General features: G+C 46.9%; 1 protein-coding gene across 1 annotated transcript in view; it reads left to right on the top strand.

Moving 5' to 3' along the window:
* The window catches only part of LOC124723027 (polyamine-transporting ATPase 13A3-like), a 288,432-nt gene that overhangs the window by 141,350 nt on the left and 130,198 nt on the right, over positions 1-16,884 (top strand). Inside the window, exon 7 of the mRNA XM_047248200.1 lies at positions 9,487-9,669. Within this exon, the coding sequence (XP_047104156.1) occupies positions 9,487-9,669 (183 nt within the window). The remainder of the gene's footprint in view (positions 1-9,486; positions 9,670-16,884) is intronic.

Genomic DNA, 16,884 nt, shown 5'->3' with positions numbered 1-16,884 from the left:
GTGATTTCTTTAACTGACTACATGCAACTCGTTGTATGGTCTTCACTACTGTCTCATTGTATGTATTCCATTACTTATGATATTCTAAATTGTCTGCCTGTACTTCTAGAAAGTAAATTTGATATGGTTAAACTGTTGATACTAAATGGTCAAACAGCTGAAATTTGTCATACGATCATCATAGGTGCCTATTGATGCCAACTGACAAGTTATGCTGAGTCATACTGTGCTTTATTTTAGCACCTCAGTTATTGTACTGATGAAGGTGATGGACTTCATAAAGTACATGAAGGAAAAAACTACCTAGCCTTCAGAATGTTACTGCGTTCCTCAGGGAAGAAAAGGGGGTGGGGGGAAGAATGGCAGAAATTGGTGACAGTTGGAAAGGAGGAGTAGATCACTCATGCCTCAGGTTGAGAAAGATGTACGTCTTGTGAGGACGAGGGGAGACAAATATGAGAAAAGGGGTGGGGAGATTGTGTTAGAGAGAGTAGTAGGCCAAAAATAGTACGTTAGTAAGTGCTTCAGTTGAGAGATGACAGGAGGACGGAGTGAGAAGTAAAAATAAATCTCCCACCCCCTGTCACTCTCGAGCTTATCATTCATTTGCTGGGTACAGGCTTAGTGATCCCAGGGTTCCTGAGCTGGGGACTGGTAAGCACCACCAGACCCTTGTCACCATAAGCTCTGAGCATGCTTCAGTTACCACTGTAAGGCACAGCAGTGGAACATTGTGTGTCATAGGGAACAGGGATCTTCAGGCAACCTCTGGGGAAACTGCTGCACCTCAGTTTTACAAGGCTTGCCTGGGTATGTAGGGCTCTGTCTGGGTGGACTTTTATTTCGTTAGCTGCTCATGGAACCGAGATGGATCCTTCGTAGTCTTCTCTTCCACCTCCCAGCGGAATGGGTGGGCCACTCTTAGGTACTAACACCCAATCAAATGAGAGGGCTCATGTACCCAGTCCTCCAGACACAGGGACATTAAAGAATTTAAGTGGGTTTGTAACAGAATGCATGCTGCTGGCCAGAGTATGTTTTTATTGAGTAAATGGAAGGAGGGGAGTTTTGAAAAGAGTTTAGAGGGGACTGCAGGTACTTTAAAATCAGTAAAGTGGTTACAAAATGGAACATTGTTGGTGCAGACATCAAGTTCCCAACAAGTAACAAACCTGCAGAAGCCAAAACCCTTGGGGAATATACCATCCCACATTAAATTACAGTAATGGTGTTGTGACCTGCACAGATGTGGTAGGCATCCCCAAAGAAGGCCTGAAAGTTGAATGGGCCCAAGAAGGAATTGTAGATGTGCAGAATGTTATGAAAAAGGTGGAAGGCAATATGATTAAATCCAACTTGTTAAGCCTCACTTTTAATAGCACAAAAGTCCCGGAGCATATTAAGGCAAGTTTTCTTCACATAACCATGTGGCCCTATGTCCCCAGTCCCATCCGCTGTTTTAAATGCCATCAATTTGGGCACACTGCACTTGGATGTAAGGGAGAAGCCACTTGTGGCAAGTCTGCCCATGGAGTAGTCAGATGTTCATCTCCTCCAAAGTGTGTGTATTGCTCTGGGGCTCATCCTGTCTAGAATAGGCACTGCTGCGTCTTCCTTGAAGAACGGAAGATACCGGGGATAAAAACCACACAACAGATCCCCTATGGTGAGGCCAAGGAAATTTATAAGGCCATGCAGCCCCCCGCCCCCAAACATTCACTACCTGCTTTGCGTCATTTGTTAAACAGCCAGTACAGAAAACTGATGCTGCTACACAGAGGTAGCTAGTGTTAGCACAAGTACCTGTGTTTGTCAGTGTAATTGTGCTGCTACAGTTTCTTTACAGGCTACACTTCCTCTCAAAACATCGGACGAGTCTGTGGTTGCTAATGTTGCAGGGCTCCCTGCTCCCCCTAAGGTTCAGTCTGGTCCACTGCTACTACTGCTGCCCCTGTTGTGGCTCCAAAGCCTACCCAGGGCAAAAAGTCAAAGGCCAAGTGTCCCCCACTGATTGAGTTGGGTAGCAAACAGTCTGACGATGTCAATATTATACTATCTGACATCTCTCTTAACTCTCTGGTAGAGCTAATAAAGCTTGATGTCAGATGGGGGCAATTATCCGCCCCAAGACAGAGCCCCCACCCATTACGGGCTCTCCTCCTCAGCAGAAAGATGGGGTAAAAGAAGCAACCCTCATGATAGATAGCTCTTATATTACAGTAGAGTGGTAACTGGTTCAGGATACATGCAGAGGAACTGAAACTGCTAGAGCAGGAACAACACCCCCTGTGCCTGTGTTTATAAGAAACACATTTTAAAGCCACTGACAATCCTGTGATATGGGGCTATGCCCTTCACGGAAAAGATGACCTGACTTGGGAGAGACCCAAGAGACGTGTTGCTGTGTTTGTCAACAACGCGCATCACTCCTCTGACCTCCCCCTGGCTACTGACACGCAAGCAGTTGCTGTCGAAATTCATGGGTATCAGAGGATCACTGCTTTCTCACTGTATCTATGTCCACCAGATGCAATAGACTCTGAGGCTCTCACTACCGTGACCATTTCTCTTATTGGGGGACTTCAGTGCCCATCGTGTCTTGTGGGACTCGACCTCTACTTGGCATCGGGTTCAGGATCTGGAGAGTCTCATGATGTCTCACGAGCTGTGAATCCTCAACACAGTTACTCGCACTCATTTCTGCACTGCTAGTACGTCATTCTCAGCCATCGACCTCTTTTTCTGCTCTCCCGCCCTCGTAGATTCTGTTCAGAGGGAGGTCATTGACAGTATTCATTCCAGTGACCATTTCCCACTCCTCATTCATCTATTGAATGGGACACTACCTGAAGTGAAGTCACCAACATGGATGGTCAGCAGGACTAACTGAATGCTGTTCAGACAATTGGCTGTGTTTGGACACCACAACAGCGTCCATGGGTGGGTGGACCACATCATGCAGGTGATGCATCATGCTACTGACTTGTCCATCCCAAAGTCCTCAGGTCGTCATAAGAGGCATCCTGTACCTTGGTGGACACATGAGTGGCATTCAGCCATCTGGGACAGGCGTGTGGCTCTTCACGGTTAAAATGTCACCCTACAGCAGAAAACCTCATAGCCTTTTGAGTCGTGCGTACAAAAGCTGGATGTGTAATTAAGGAGAGCAAGAACAGGTCATAGCAAGCATTCCTGAACTCCATCAACAATTCCACTTGTTCTATGAAAGTATGGGAAAAAATCAGGATGATTTCTGGTAAACACTGTCATTTAACCAATAGCAGCAGTGCTGAAATGGGATGTCTCCAAATAGCTCCCAGAGACATAGCTCAGACGCAGGCAGAGAAGTTTGCACAAACCACTGCCAATGCCAGCCAGGATCCTGCATTTCATCGTTACCATGCATCTGTACAAAGGGGAGAATTGGCCTTCAGATCCCACAATTCTGAGACTTACAACTATCTTTTCTACCTGTGGGAGCTGGAATCGGCCCTGTCTGAGACTCGTGATACTGCACCTGGTCGCGACAAAATCCTGTACTGCATGCTTCGACATTTGCCAGCAGCGTCAAAGGAAATTATTCTTAAAAATGTTTTAATCTTACATGACAGACAGGTAACTTCCCCAGCTCGTGGAGAGGCACTTTTCATTTCTCTCCTGAAACCAGGAAAGGATTGCACATGTCCCAGTAGTTATCGGAGTATTGCCTAAACATGCTGTGCAGGAAAGACCATGGAGCAAATGGTTTGCCATTGTCTGGTCTGGTTGTTAGAGACCAGGCAACTCCTTAGCCACTCTTGGTATGGATTCCGGAGATTTCAGTCCACTGTTGACAACCTGACCCTGTTAGAGGCAGCTGTTCAGCAGTCTTTCCTACAGAAACATTCCTGTATTGGTATACTCTTTGATGTCAGTAAGGTGTAAGATACTACTACAAGACACTGTATTCTTGCAAAACAACATATGGCCTTTCCTGTGTCAGCGGTTATTTAGGACCTGAGTTGGTGACTCCGTCGGATCTCTTTGAGCAGGAGAATGACGTCCCTCAGGGGAGTGTTTCAAGTGTTACCTTCTTTGCCATAGTTCTACATCTACATCTACATTTATACTCCGCAAGCCACCCAACGGTGTGTGGCGGAGGGCACTTTACGTGCCACTGTCATTACCTCCCTTTCCTGTTCCAGTCGCGTATGGTTCGTGGGAAGAACGACTGTCTGAAAGCCTCCGTGCGCGCTCTAATCTCTCTAATTTTACATTCGTGATCTCCTCGGGAGGTATAAGTAGGGGGAAGCAATATATTCGATACCTCATCCAGAAACGCACCCTCTCGAAACCTGGCGAGCAAGCTACACCGCGATGCAGAGCGCCTCTCTTGCAGAGTCTGCCACTTGAGTTTGTTAAACATCTCCGTAACGCTATCACGGTTACCAAATAACCCTGTGACGAAACGCGCCGCTCTTCTTTGGGTCTTCTCTATCTCCTCCGTCAACCTGATCTGGTACGGATCCCACACTGATGAGCAATACTCAAGTATAGGTCGAATGAGTGTTTTGTAAACCACCTCCTTTGTTGATGGACTACATTTTCTAAGGACTCTCCCAATGAATCTCAACCTGCCACCTGCCTTACCAACAATTAATTTTATATGATCATTCCACTTCAAATCATTCCGCACGCATACTCCCAGATATTTTACAGAAGTAACTGCTACCAGTGTTTGTTCCGCTATCATATAATCATACAATAAAGGATCCTTCTTTCTATGTATTCGCAATACATTACATTTGTCTATGTTAAGGGTCAGTTGCCACTCCCTGCACCAAGTGCCTATCCGCTGCAGATCTTCCTGCATTTCGCTACAATTTTCTAATGCTGCAACTTCTCTGTATACTACAGCATCATCCGCGAAAAGCCGCATGGGACTTCCGACACTATCTACTAGGTCATTTATATATATTGTGAAAAGCAATGGTCCCATAACACTCCCCTGTGGCACACCAGAGGTTACTTTAACATCTGTAGACATCTCTCCATTGATAACAACATGCTGTGTTCTGTTTGCTAAAAACTCTTCAATCCAGCCACACAGCTGGTCTGATATTCTGTAGGCTCTTACTTTGTTTATCAGGTGACAGTGCGGAACTGTATCGAACGCCTTCTGGAAGTCAAGAAAAATAGCATCTACCTGGGAGCCTGTATCTAATATTTTCTGGGTCTCATGAACAGTATCACATCCATGGTGAGAAGTCCCGTAGAGTGCTCCTTCTTTGTGGATGATTTTACTGTTTTCTGTTCCTTCTCCAGTGCAGCAACAGTGAACCATCAGTTGCAACAGAGGTTAGAGGAGTGGGCCACAGAGACGGGTTTTCAGTTTTCTGCAGATCTCTCTCTCTCTCTCTCTCTCTCTCTCTCTCTCTCTCTCTCTCGTGTGTGTGTGTGTGTGTGTGTGTGTGTGTGTGTGTGTGTGTGTGTGTGTGTTTTCTTTTTAATCATATTTTGGCTCGAAATTGTCATAGTTGCCACACCTGAGGGATGTGAAAGCCAGAACCCTGAAGGCACTGAATATCTTAAAGTGCCTTAGCCACAGGTCTTGGGAGTGGACAGGGCACGTCTCCTCCAGTTTTATAGGGCTTTTGTGTGTTCGCAGCTAGACTGCTTCTGCATGGTATGGATTTGAAGAGCCTTCTTATTTGTAGATCATTGATGCCGTCCACCATGAGGGGATTCAGCTGGCCATGGCTACTTATAGGACCAGTTCCATACCCAGCCTCTGTGTTGAGGCCAGGGAACTGCCACTCACTATTCGGCGGCAGCTCCTCGTGATGAATCAGGCATATAAGTTCCTTGCAGCTCTGACTTCACCCACACACTATACTGTTGTTCATCCACCTCTGGAACTTCTTTTCTCCAACTGTCCATGGGTCACAGTGCCATTTGGGATCTGCGTGCAGCATGTGCTGGAATCACTTGGTGTTGAGCAAGTACGACCCTAAATCCGGGGTTTGAACCATCTGCCACCCAGGTTACTGGAGACGCCCAGAGTGATTTTATATTTGGTGTGGTACAGGAGATATTGCACTCCTGCTTCCATTTTTATTGCGACATTTTGTGACATTTTATCTGAGCACCGTAACTGTGTAGCTCTTTTTATGTATGGGTCGGAACGGGGTTTTGTTCTTTGCTCTGTTGTTTTCCCAGATTGTGTCCTCAAGGTCCTACTGCCTCGAGCCTTTACTGTCTTTGATGCAGAATTATTTGTGATCTTGCGGGCACTGGAGCAGATAAGATTCTCTTCCAGTGTTAAATTTCTTGTCTTTTCTGATTCTCTGAGTGTCCTACTCTTGCTGACACTTTTGTACCCTGCAGATAAAGGAGGTCAGACTGTCCAGGATGCCCTCCTCCAACTACAAGTGGGGTTGGAGGTGTCTTTCTGCTGGGTACCAGGGCATGTGGAAATTGTGGGGAATGAAAGAGTGAATCTAGCAGCCAATGAGGCGTGTCTTCATCCTCTGGTATTCCAGTGTGCCATCCCCCTGCATGCTACCATCTCACTATTGAGCTCCAGTGTCTGGCATCGATGGGAGGATGAGTGGCTGGAAGTGACAGACAAGAGGCTGCATGTAGTAAAGCCTACAACTTGGACGTGGCATACCTCCATCCAGCCATGTTGATGGGATGAGGTTCTCATCACTCATCTTTGCATAGGACACAGCCCCTTGCTGCATGGCTTCTTGCTCCAGTGAGAGGACCCACCAATGTCTGACACTTGTGGCGTACAGATCACTGTGAACTAAATTTTATTGCACTGCGTTTTATTTTCCAACCAGTGGGCTGCAGCTGATTTGCTGATGGATCTACAATCTATTTTCCGTAATGATCAAACAAATGTAAGTAGAGTTTTGAAGTTTTGTGAGTTGTCCATTGTTTTCACCAAGATTTTAGTCCAATGGTTTTAGCATGTTCTCAGGGTGACTGCTCACACCAAATTTTACATGAGTGGTCAGCTAGTGTCATTTCCTATGCCTTCCTTTTAGTTCCTTTTTCATTTTACTGTGACTTAATCTCGTGTACAACATCTTTTATTCGTTACACACCGCGCGCCCGCACACCCACACACCCCTGTTCCACTTTCCTGTTCTCCCTCTGTGCCCCATTCTGTCTTCTGTCCCACTCCTACCCCCTCCCCCCTCCCCCCACTCCCCCCACTCCCCCCACTCCCCAACAGTCCCCCCCACTCCCCCCAGTCCCCCCCAGTCCCCCCCAGTCCCCCCCACTCCCCCCCCACTCCCCCCCACTCCCCCCACTCCCCCCCACTCCCCCCCACTCCCCCCCACTCCCCCCCACTCCCCCTCACTCCCCCTCACTCCCCCACCACACTCCCCCCCACTCCCCCCCCCACTCCACCCCCACACTCCACCCCCACACTCCACCCCCCCCCACTCCACCCCCCCACTCCCCCCCCCACTCCCCCCCCACTTCCCCCCACTCCCCCCCCCACTTCCCCCCCACTTCCCCCCCACTCCCCCCACTCCCCCCCACTTCCCACCCACTTCCCCCCCCACTCCCCACCCCCCCCACTCCCCACCACCCCCCCCCCCCCCCCCACTTCCCCCCCACTTCCCCCCACTTCCCCACACTCCCCCCCCCACTCCCCCCCCCCCACTCCCCCCCACTTCCCCCACTTCCCCCCACTTCCCCCCCCCACTTCCCCCCCCCACTTCCCCCCACTTCCCCCCCCCCCCCACTTCCCCCCCACTTCCCCCCCCCCCCACTTCCCCCCCCCCACTTCCCCCCACTTCCCCCCCCCCACTTCCCCCCCCCACTTCCCCCCCACTTCCCCCCCACTTCGCCCCCACTCCCCCCACTCCCCCCACTCCCCCCCACCCACTTCCCCCCCACTCCCCCCCCACCACTTCCCCCCCACTCCCCCCCCCCACTCCCCCCCCACTTCCCCCCCCCCCCCCACTCCCCCCCCCACTCCCCCCCCCCACTTCACCCCCCCCCCCCCCCACTCCCCCCCCACTTCACCCCCCCCCCCCCCCCACTCCCCCCCCCCCCCACTTCACCCCCCCCCCCCCCACTTCCCCCCACTTCCCCCCACTCCCCTCCCCACTTACCCCCCACTCCCCCCCCCCCCACTTACCCCCCACTCCCCCCCACTCCCCCCATCCCCCCACTCCCCCCTCCCCCACTCCCCCCTCACCCCCTCACCCCCACTACCCCCCCACTCCCCCCCCCCCCACTCCCCCCTCTCCCCCCACTCCCCCCACTCCCCCCCCCACCCCTCTGCCCCCCACTCCCCCACCCCACTCCCACCCCCACTCCCCCCCCACTCCCCCACGCCCACCCCCACTCCCACCCCCACTCCCCCCCCCCCCCCACTCCCCCACTACACCCCCCCCCCCCCCCACTACCCCCACTCCTCCCCCCCTCCTCCTCCCCCCCTCCTCCTCCCCCCTCCTCCTCCTCCCCCTCCTCCTCCCCCCCTCCTCCTCCTCCCCCTCCTCCTCCTCCCCCATCCCCCTCCTCCCTTCCCCCTCCTCCCCCTCCCCCTCCTCCCCCTCCCCCCTCCCCCCTCCCCCCTCCCCCTCCTCCCCCCTCCCCCTCCTCCCCCCTCCCCCTCCTCCCCCCTCCCCCTCCTCCCCTCCCCCTCCTCCCCCCTCCCCCTCCTCCCCCCTCCCCCTCCTCCCCCCTCCCTCTCCTCCCCCCTCCCCCCTCCCTCCATCCTCCCACTCCTGCATGTGTATGTGCATGTTTGTGTTTAGTTTTTTCCTGTCTCCTTATACAGTTTTCTGCTAGTTCTTAATTGTTCCCTTCATTCCGGGTCTCATTTATCTTCCTCTTGATACTTCATTACTTCTCACTCTACCTTATCATCTCTGGTCTGAAGCTGGCTCAGTGCTTACTGATGTAGTATTTTCGACCTCCTCCTCCTCCTCCTCCTCCTCCTCCCATTGACACCTCCTCCTCCTCCTCCCATTGACACCTCCCCCTTCATCTTTGTCTCCCTACATTCTAACCATCAGTGTGTCCCTTTTAATCTGTAGTCTGAGTAATCTCCGCTCTTCTTTTTGGCCTTCCCAAATCTACTTCTGTTTCCTTCCTGACGAAAGAACTAACAGTTCTGAAAGCTAGCTATAGTTTTTTCCTTCTTTTAGATGTGTCCATTAGTGGTATGAATGTAAGTACTAGCCAGTCAGTCTCCTTATAATTTTACATATCTCTCAAGTGAATAGTACTTTTGATGCAAAACATTTGAAAACTGTGACGTTTCACCTTCCATTTCAGAAACATGTTCATGAGATTTTCATGTTTGGAAGTTTAAAAAGTTTATCAATTGAATTGTACTTTATTTTTGTTTTGCTCATTTATTGTTTTTAATTTAATTATCCTTGTGGTATATTATTTTGGAGTCTTGTATTATTTTGCATTGAGAATGCATGCTTCTTTTAGTTGTTGTGTAAGTACTTCTTGTGTTTTTTCCAGGTTTCTGCTCTTGTAGTTCGTACAGGATTTTCTACTCTAAAAGGCGAATTAATCCGATCCATCATGTTCCCTAAACCCATAGGGTTTAAATTTTATCAAGATTCTGTGAAGTTTATATTGGTTCTCTTCGCAATTTCTCTTCTGGGAATGGCCTTCTGTATCTATGTATTCCTGAGGCATAAAGTATGTGATGGTTTGTAAATGTTATCTAAGGTTTTTTTATATTAGTAAGTTTTAAAATTTGCTTTAACTGCTTTCCAAAAACACATCTGATACAAATTGATGAATAATCTTTTTACTTAATGTGTACAATGTTTATTATGTTGGGTGTCCCAGGAGTAATGGTCATTAGTCAGGGATAGAACAGGAACAATCATTAGAAGCAAAAATGTTTAGTAAACATGGGCTGTAAAATGCATACATTAAAAGCTATGAACACTTGTTCGGTGGAGGCGATGTTTCACAGTCACAAATCTGAACAAGTGCTCATAACTCTTAAGGTATGCACTTCAGAGGCCAGGTTTACTGGACAGTTTCCTCTTTTTTGGTCCATACTATGTCATCTCAAAATGTGGAAAGCAAAGAGCTTGCAGTAGAAGAGATATGTTTCATAGTATCGAAGCTGAAGCAGAACTCATAGCTCTTAAGGTATGCATTTTAAGAGCCCATGTTTGCTAGACTTTTTTGCTCCGGATAATTGTTCCTGTCATATCCGTTAATACTGACCCTTCCTCCTGGGACACCCTGGATGTGACAAAGTAAAGTAATACCTTCGTAGTGGTAAGCTGGATGCAGTATTTGTAGAAAATGGTATGTGGTAGCAAATAATACATCAGTTACATACTCATATTAATTTAAATCATTTGTAAAAAAGAAAATCCAGGTGTATCTATATAATATTTTAACTAGTTTTTATTTTGGTGTTAATGCAGTCCCTATTAACACTCTCTGAATCAATTAACTGACTCATGACATGATCCAGTATCATTGTAGTTTGTCACAAGAATTTTGCACAAAATAATTCTTGTGCTGTTTGTGCAAGAATTTAGTCACACAGGAAATTTAATTAAAGGAAATGTAGACATTCAGTACTGTGTCTGCTAATATTTATGGCTGACAAAAGCTGTGACAGAAAACTTAAAATGATAAACCCTTTCTTTTCTCCAGTAAATTTTTGTTAGGGAGAATGAAATTGAATTGGACTGGTTGCTTAAGTATTAAAATTATGTAGGTTACTTCAAGTGTTACAAAATGAAAACTTTGTCAATTAGAGTTGCAAACAGTTAACACGCTTTCTGTTGAATATGGAACTAAATGGAGACTTTGAATATCTACTAAATTGTGTGCTCTGTGGTGTAGCTAGCACGAGTGAGTCTGTTCAACATTGGCTAAATTTTTTTATTTTCAAATATTCTTAAATTAGTGCTCTCTTTCACTGAAAAATCTTGGAAGTTTAAGGGGAAAGAGGAACAAGTTGTGCATAAAAATATGCCCCAAGTAGGAATGAGCACATGGGTAACATGAAAATCTCATTGCTTACACAGAAATATCTGGTAGTTAAACATACTGCACAGCTAATGAGGCAAATAAATTCTCTCTTTCAGCAAATAACAAACATTTAGTGGTTTATAAGACAAGAAGTATATAATTTGCAGGCCAAATTTGGTGGATAATAAACATGTTTCTCTTTCTATGTTATTTGTATTCTTTAAATGTTTCATAGTTTTTGTGATCTACCATAAATATGAGAAATATTCCTGTACAGCATCCTCATGTAATAATACTGTGGTCTAATTGAAACTACAGGTTAGTTACCATCCCTCACATGTCTCAAGAGTTGTCAGTTGCTCCTCAGTTAAGGTTCAATCAAATGAGGAGACTGCTGTCTCCACTGCCAGAACACACACTTATAGTTATTAAATGAAGCTGAAGCTGAGTATGTCAGTGGCTGTACAATGAACACAAAAGAGTTAGTCATAAAGTTTTAATTATTGACTCAAAAAATAGAGTTAAATAATTAATAGTGCATTTCTTAGCACGTGCCTGTCCTTGGTCCCAGTACATATTGAAATCACCATACCGAAAGAACCATAGTATGCCCCTGCAGTAGTCAAAACAAAATGGTGCAGCTCACTGCTAATGTGGAGTATCATGTGGTAATTATTAGGCACAGTGGTCTAGCAATAAAGCGCGTGTCTGGAAATTGAGAGTTCACGGGATATAATCTTATTTGGACCATGGATTTTTCAGTCTGCATTTTAACCTAGCCTTCACATCTCAATGATGTGAGCAATCGCCAGGAATGACACATGGTTTGGATTCCATGTTAAACTGCTGTAAGTCTCCTTGCCTCTGTTGGATTAACTGGGCTATGTTGGGTACAAGCATGTTGTTGAAGTGCCATCCAGTTGAAAGTCTTGCACTAGGCCAATGAGCGACATGAAATTATTGTTAGTAGTGCAGCAGTTCATACCAAGTTTGATGGAAGTGTGTGGCAACAGATGCTTCCGCTGTGGTCAAACAAATTTAAATGGCAAAGAGTGAAATGGCAGGCTGTCTCTCTCTGAAGAACTGGGAATAACCAGAAAAGTGGAACCCCTGATGGCTCAAAGACTACTGTATCACAATCAAGACAATAGTGAAAATAGGTTGTGGATCAATTTTCAACTATTGAACATGGCACAGATCACCTGCTTGGTTCCATGACAGTGCACACACATTCAAAAAGCATGCCAAACAGAGGCAGCACCAGAAATTTCCATCTCATCTCCAGATGGACCTCTTTTAGCTGCTTAAGGATACAGGGTACTTATTAATGGTGGAAAAATCGAATTTTTTTTAATGACTTTATTAACTTCTATAGTCTTTCCATATATATATATATATATATACACAAAGATGATGTGACTTACCAAACGAAAGCGCTGGCACGTCGATAGACACACAAACAAACACAAATATACACACAAAATTCTAGCTTTCGCAACCAACGGTTGCTTCGTCAGGAAAGAGGGAAGGAGAGGGAAAGACGAAAGGATGTGGGTTTTAAGGGAGAGGGTAAGGAGTCATTCCAATCCCGAGAGCGGAAAGACTTACCTTAGGGGGAAAAAAGGACAGGTATACACTAGCGCACACACACACACATATCCATCCGCACATACACAGACACAAGCAGACATTTGTAAAGGAACCTTGTGCATGCGCTCGCGCGCGCGCGCTGGTGTGTGTGTGTGTGTGTGTGTGTGTGTGTGTGTGTCTATATATAATCATAGGGTTTTAAATGAAAAATGACCTATATATACCAAATTTTAAAGTTACAGTCATGTATGCCACCATGCCCCCTTTATTTCTGTTACAGAAACCAGTATTACTTCGGAAAAAAAAAACTGTGAACATTTTTGTTTCCAGTGATTATACTTAGGATACATTGTATATGTTGGTAACAGTGCTGGTTTCTAGTGTCTGTTAATGATTACCTTTGCTAGTATTTACTTTTGTTTCACTGAAGCAGTTTGTTCATGTTTCTGAATGTTTGTTTCCCAAGTGCTACATATATTTGTGGAAGTATATATCCTTTAGTGTGCAATAAATATGAAATATGCCACGCATCAAGAAATTCAATTAAAGGAAATTCGGTGGTAACGATTTCACAAACAAAGCAAGCCACACTGTTGAAAGTAAACTAGGTATAAGTTGTTCAGGGAAGAAACTCCCACATGGCACACCTCCTGGTGACTCAAATTTTTGTGTTAACAATGACACTAGTTGACGTGGGCCACACAGACTTGCAGCCTCAAATTCAGTAACACGGTTGCAAAATCGCCCAGTGTCATAGTAGCATTCCCATCTCCCTCTCCTCCACCAGTGCAAGAAGCCACCAAATTTTCCCCTCAGGCAGCAGAATGACCTGCTACACAACCAGCAGGTCGGACATGATGGAAAGAATACTCACATGAAGATTTTGTACATCCCTCCAGCCAATAAACATCTGAATCTTCATCTGCCAACTGCAAACACTTCAACAAATCAAACAAATCAATGGTCTCCTCCTTCGCCAACTAGGAAAATCTTCTTCAGCAGTGTCACTGCGTGATACCCCTCACCCGGCTGACCTCCATGTCGTCCGTGCACACTGCCAATCATTTTTCTGCCTTGGAATCCGCAGACCAACTGAGGGAGAACACTGACACCTCTGTAGATCTCATGGAGCAGGATCCTCCAGCCTCTGCACACTGTAGCAGAGTGTTTTCGAAGGCTTTCACTTGGCAATTGCCAAGGTGACACCCCCTCAGTGTTTCCCTTCTCCCCTTTCCGTGTCATGACTCTCCTTCAATGGAATGTTCATGACCTTAGATCCAACAAGGAAGAATTACAGCTGTTCTTAAAATTGCAACACTCACTTGTTCTCTGCCTCCAGGAAACAAAATTGCATCCTCATGACTGCTTTGACCTCTTGCATTTCTTTCTTTCTGGTTTAATTTGACCCTTCTCCCAATGACAGCATTCCATCTCATGGGGGAGTCATGGTGCTCATCTGGGATGATGATCATAGTCAAACCATCTCACTGAACACCTGTCTGCAGGCTGTTGCAGTCTGCATTTTCTTTCCTCGCTTCACCTTTTCTCTTCGTACTGTCTACATCCCTCCATCATTTGGTAGCACCAGGATAGATTTCCTCCAGCTTATTCGTCAACTCCCTCATCCATTTTTGCTGCTCAGTGACTTTAATATGCACCATCCCCTTTGGGGCTCTCCCAGAAACTGGCCAAGAGGTGCCCTCTTGGTTGATTTTCTCAATCAGCTACACCTCATTTGCCTTAACAGTGGAGCACCCATGTTCCTTTCAGACTCCATGCACACCTATTCCCATTTGGACCTCTCTTTCTGCACTGTCGAGCTTGCCCATCATCTCTAGTGGTCCATTCTCTCTGACACACACTTGAGCAACCATTCTCCATGTGCCATCAATTTGCTGACTCCTACCCCACCTATGTGCAAACCCAAATGGCAGCTTTCTAAGGCTGACTGAAGGCTTTACTCCTCCCTGGCGACCTTCATCGAACAAGATTTTCCCAATTGTGATGACCAGGTCAAATACCTTACACACGTTATCCTTACTGCCATGCAACATTCCATTCCTCGCACTACTTCTTTACCGTGCCATGTCCCAGTACCTTGGTGGGTGGAGGCGTGCCACAACACAATTTGCACATGAAGATGTGCTCTTTGCATTTCTAACCCTCATCCTACAAAGGCGAACCACATTTATTATAAACAGTTGTTTGTGCAGTGTCGTCAAATTCTTCGGTATAGCAAAAAAGCTAGCTGAATTTCGTTTACTAGTTCTTTTAACAGTTTCACCCCCTCTTCCATTGTGTGGACCAACCTCAGACGGCTCTCTAGGACCAAGGCCCATTCCTCAATTTGCGGCATGACTATAGCAGGTAATTTCATAGTGAACCCTGTTGCTATCTCCAACACCTTGGGCCGCTATTAGCCAGAGATTTCGAGCTCCACCCACTATCACCATGTCTTCCTCCATTGTAAATGAGTGAAGGCAACTCGGGTGATACTGTTCTTCTTTCAAAATCATGAGTGCTACTATGCTGCTTTTACTATGAGGGAGCTAGATCATGCTCTCACTTCATGCCAACCCTTAACTCCAGGGCCGGACAATGTTCACATTCAGATGTTGCAGAACCTTTCTCTTGTGGGCCAGCACTTTCTCCTTCATGCATATAATCGCACGTGGGCAGAGGGCGCATTTCCCAGACACTGGTATGAAGCCAGCGCCGTACCCATATCCAAGGCCAGTAAGAACAAACACCTTCCTTCTAGCTACCATCTCATTTCTCTCACCAGCTGTATTTGCAAGGTCATGGAACTTAAGATTTCTGCCTGGCTGGTATGGTGGCTCGAGTATCATAATTTACAAACCACTGCACAATGTGGATTTCGAGTGCGCCATTCTGCAGTTGACCATTTTGTCACTTTGTCAACTCATGTCATGAATGGTTTTCTGTGGAAATATTGGACTGTGGCCATGTTTTGTTGATTTGGAAAAAAGCCTACAACACTTGCTGGAGGACTCATACCCTCTGTACTCTCTACACGTGTGACTTCAGAGACCTCCTGCCCTGTCTCCGTCAGGAATTTTTAAAAGACTGAGTTTTCAAGGTGCGTATGCATTCGACCTTGTTGGACACCTTTATCCAGGAAAAGTGTGCCTCAGGGTTCTGTCCTCAGTGCCATCTTCTTTGCTGTTGCCATTAACCCTATTATGGCCTGTCTCCCACCGGGCATCTCCAGCTCCCTTTTTGTTGACAATTTTGGTATGTATTGCAGCTCTCCAAAGACTTGTCTCCTTGAGTGCCATCTTCAGCGATGTCTGTCATCTTTACTTGTGGAGCATTGACAGTGGCTTTCACTTTTCCACTCACAAAACTGTCTGCATGAATTTCTGGCAGCTCAGTGGGTTTCTTTCACGGTCCTTAAACCATGGCCCTGTTTCTCTTCGATTCACTGAAACTATGAAATTCCTGGGGGCTCATGCTTGATAGGAAACTTTCTTGGTCCTCGCACATTTTACCTGGCTACCCACTGTACCCAGTTCCTCATTCTCCTGCATGTCCTCAACGGTACTTCCCAAGGTGCAGATAGGACCACCCTCTTCCATTTGTACCGATCCCTTGTCCATTCAAAACCAGGCTATGAGTGTTTCGTTTATGCATCTGCATGTGCGTCCCTCTTATGCCATCTAAATAAAATTGTGGCACCCGTTTAGCCATTGTCACCTTTTACACTAGCCCTGTTGAATCTAAAGGCAGAAACTGCCAAATCACCTTTGTCATACTGACGCAATGTTCTCCTCAGTGGATATGCATGCCATTTGTCTGCCATGCCTTGCCTATCATCGTATGTGTCATTCTTTAATGACTCCTTTGACAGCCGGTATGGGGCACGTCTCTCTTCTGTGTGACCTCCTGGTGTTCGCATTCGGCTATTGTTCTGGCAGCTTAACTTCATGTTACCTGCCACTTTCACCACCTTGGCTTCATGTGGCGGCCCTTGTTCACCTTGGACTTCATTCGCTTCCTAACGACACTACTCCAGACTCGTTCTACACTCCTGGAAATGGAAAAAAGAACACATTGACACCGGTGTGTCAGGCCCACCATACTTGCTCCGGACACTGCGAGAGGGCTGTACAAGCAATGATCACACGCATGGCACAGCGGACACACCAGGAACCGCGGTGTTGGCCGTCGAATGGCGCTAGCTGCGCAGCATTTGTGTACCGCCACCGTCAGTGTCAGCCAGTTTGCCATGGCATACGGACCTCCATCGCAGTCTTTAACACTGGTAGCATGCCGCGACAGCGTGGACGTGAACCGTAT

The sequence above is a fragment of the Schistocerca piceifrons genome, chromosome X (assembly GCF_021461385.2).
Source record: "Schistocerca piceifrons isolate TAMUIC-IGC-003096 chromosome X, iqSchPice1.1, whole genome shotgun sequence".
In the NCBI taxonomy this organism is placed as follows: Eukaryota; Metazoa; Arthropoda; class Insecta; order Orthoptera; family Acrididae; genus Schistocerca; species Schistocerca piceifrons.
This window is presented reverse-complemented; position numbering and strand designations above follow the sequence as displayed.